Source organism: Empidonax traillii, unplaced genomic scaffold (assembly GCF_003031625.1).
Source record: "Empidonax traillii isolate 1590-97213 ecotype Southwest subspecies unplaced genomic scaffold, ASM303162v1 scaffold97:size1219025, whole genome shotgun sequence".
Classification (NCBI taxonomy): domain Eukaryota; kingdom Metazoa; phylum Chordata; class Aves; order Passeriformes; family Tyrannidae; genus Empidonax; species Empidonax traillii.
Window position 1 is genome coordinate 703,356 of NW_020955290.1, and position 2,875 is coordinate 706,230.

Here is a 2,875-nt window from a genome sequence, read left to right on the forward strand (position 1 = left end):
ATCCATCTACGTCCTGAGGACCTCGCTGCCACCGTCCAAGCGTGCTTGGCCCCGGCAGATGAACCTCAGGATTAAAGGGTGGGCTCAGTTCCGCGCACACTGTGTCTCACCTAAAAAATCCAATGCGCAGGCTGGAAGGTGGAAAGACCTTCCCCGGTTCTTCGTTCGCGAAGAGACTGGCCATTATAAGTCATATCCTTATTTTTGTTGGCTGTTCATGAATTCAGATACACAAGTTACTTAAAAAGGTTTGTTTGATTTTCTTTGCTGGAAAAAGATGCTAGTGCCAAGACACCACTCCAGGTCTTCTGGTCATGCTCAATCATCTTCATCCGCAGTTGCTGTAAAACATTAGCTTATAAAAATGACTGAAGTTATTCTCAGAAATTCCTTTTTTACCTAGCTGGGTAAAAGCAGTAACTCTATCCATTTTTAAGTTGGAGAGGAGAAGCTTAGAAGAATGCCTAAGATCCTAGCCACATTCGTTTGACTGCTCACTGCCCAGTACAAGCATTGTCAGGGAGATGTGTGGGGGAAAAAAATTATCTGCAGATAAGAGTTGTTTCTTTGAGGTATTGTGGATGTGTGCCAGTGAGAAATCACTGTCAGAGGAGTCTGGTATGCTTTAGTATCTCATGATGGCAATCAGAACTGTTTGGGAGTGTTCTGACAAAACTGATGACTTGGAACAGCATAGGGTACACAGGTGCAGAATTTAATAAGAGTTCTCTGTTCCAGAATGGAATTTCTGGTCAAATCTGATAAAGAGGCAGAGACTATGAAGCTGTTTGTGCCAGATGCCCTGTTAAATTGTATGCTTTGAAGCTATGTCCTTGTTGCAGTTTTAAGTATCCACAGCGTCAGTTAGTTGTGCTAGTTATGCCTGTCCTGATGAAGCTGATCCACTGTTGCATATGCATATGAAACAAGCTCTTGTAGGAGTCTGACAGCACCAGATTCTAATACAGCCAGTGAATCTGCAATTAGTATGTTTAATGGGGATATCATACTTTATATAATCAAAATAAATCACACTTAGAAGTTTGGATCCATACTTCCTTCATAGTAGCTGATGTAGTTGTTGGGGCTATTGGTTCTTCAGAGGCAGAAGGAATAATGGTGCTGTATGTGTATGATTTGTTATTTAAATATACATTTTCTTCTTACGCTGTTCTTTCATCCTGTGTTTCCCAAAAAGCATGTGTGAAATAAAAATCATTTTTAAAATTGACTGTGGTAAGTAATTATACACAGGGCTACTTATCGAGCGAGGCCAAGAGGTCTTCTTACTCTGTTGGAGTTTCAAGAGAGCTCAGAGCAGCCAAAACGTACCTAATTGTTTTTCCTTTTGTTTTCTCTTAAAGCACTGGATGTATTTTAGGAGTAGGACTTGTTCTTTCATTCATGAGCCACAGTAGCCAAACAGAATCACGAGTGCATGTTTCCGCTTCATTGCGAAAACTCTGCAAATGCCTGGACAAAAGTGAGGACCAAAGCAGATCAGTCCAGGAGGTATGAGCTCTTTTAACACAATATTTAAGTCTTCCTTTTACTTTGTTGCCTCCCTTTAATAACTGTAGTCTTTCTACTGGAGCTTTTTCTATCTGTAGTACTGGAATGCTTGATTTCTGTTTTTTCTTTCACAATATTTGGGTTTATATCTGCTGAAAAAACAGTAACAATAATAATAAAATAACCTGTAATTCTACATAGACATTAAGAAACTGCCTGAAAAGTTAACAGACATAATCCTCTGAAGGGCTTCATTAATTCCTTAACCCTAAATTAAATTGTTGAAAGTTGGGTCCTGAATAACTGTGGATAGGGATCTCTTGATGTGCAATAGTTTACTGCTCATCTGATCAACTATAAATGACAGCATGTTACTCTCAGAGGGAACCTAAATGCTGATACTTCCTCCTTCATTGTGTCTTCTGTATCCTTCTTTGAAAGCTGCTGTCACTAGCTAATGTGACTCTTTTACCTGTGCATGCTGCTATGGCCCCATTTGCTGTTGTCTTTGTAAGTTTTGAAGACTAAAACTTAGTTCTGCTAAGTTTGAACATGCATTTCAAGGGTTTTTTCCCCCAGGATATGTCCTGTAAGTCTTGATACAGTCCATGCACTTTGCCTATAACATTGTGGAGGTAAAACTTGAGAATGAAAGCTGGTGAAATTGAAGAGTTTGCAACAAAAAACAGTCAGAACAAACAGGTGTTTTGCACCAAAAAGCAACCCTGCCTGTACATGATCATAGAATCATAGAATTAACTGGGTTGGAAGAGACCTCAGAGATCATCAAGTCCAACCCTTGATCCAACCCCACTGTGATTACTAGATCATGGCACTCAGTGCCACATCCAACCTCGTCTTAAAAACCTCCAGGGACGGTGAATCCACCACCTCTCTGGGCAGGCCATTCCAATGCCTGATCACTCTCTCTATAAAGAACTTCTTTCTAATATCCAACTTAAACCTCCCCTGGCAGAGCTTAAGCCCGTGCCTTCTTGTTCTACTGCTGATTGCCTGGGAGAAGAGACCGACTCCCACCTGGCTACAACCTCCTCTCAGGGAGTTGTGGAGAGTGATGAGGTCACCCCTGAGCCTCCTCTTCTCCAGACTAAACAACCCCAGCTCCCTCAGCCTCTCCTCACAGGACTTGTGCTCAAGTCCCTTCACCAGCCTGGTTGCTCTTCTCTGGACCTGCTCCAGCACCTCAATATCCTTCCTGAACTGAGGGGCCCAGAGCTGAACACAATACTCAAGGTGTGGCCTCACCAACGCTGAGTACAGGGGAAGGATCACTTCCCTGCTCCTGCTGGCCACACTGTTCTTGATGCAGGCCAGGATGCCATTGGCCTTCTTGGCCACCTGG

At 42.5% G+C, this 2,875-nt stretch overlaps 1 protein-coding gene across 1 annotated transcript in view; it reads left to right on the forward strand.

Annotated features, from left to right (window-relative positions):
* The window catches only part of FOCAD (focadhesin), an 89,638-nt gene that overhangs the window by 68,891 nt on the left and 17,872 nt on the right, over positions 1 to 2,875 (forward strand). Inside the window, exon 29 of the mRNA XM_027881850.1 lies at positions 1,365 to 1,512. Within this exon, the coding sequence (XP_027737651.1) occupies positions 1,365 to 1,512 (148 nt within the window). The remainder of the gene's footprint in view (positions 1 to 1,364; positions 1,513 to 2,875) is intronic.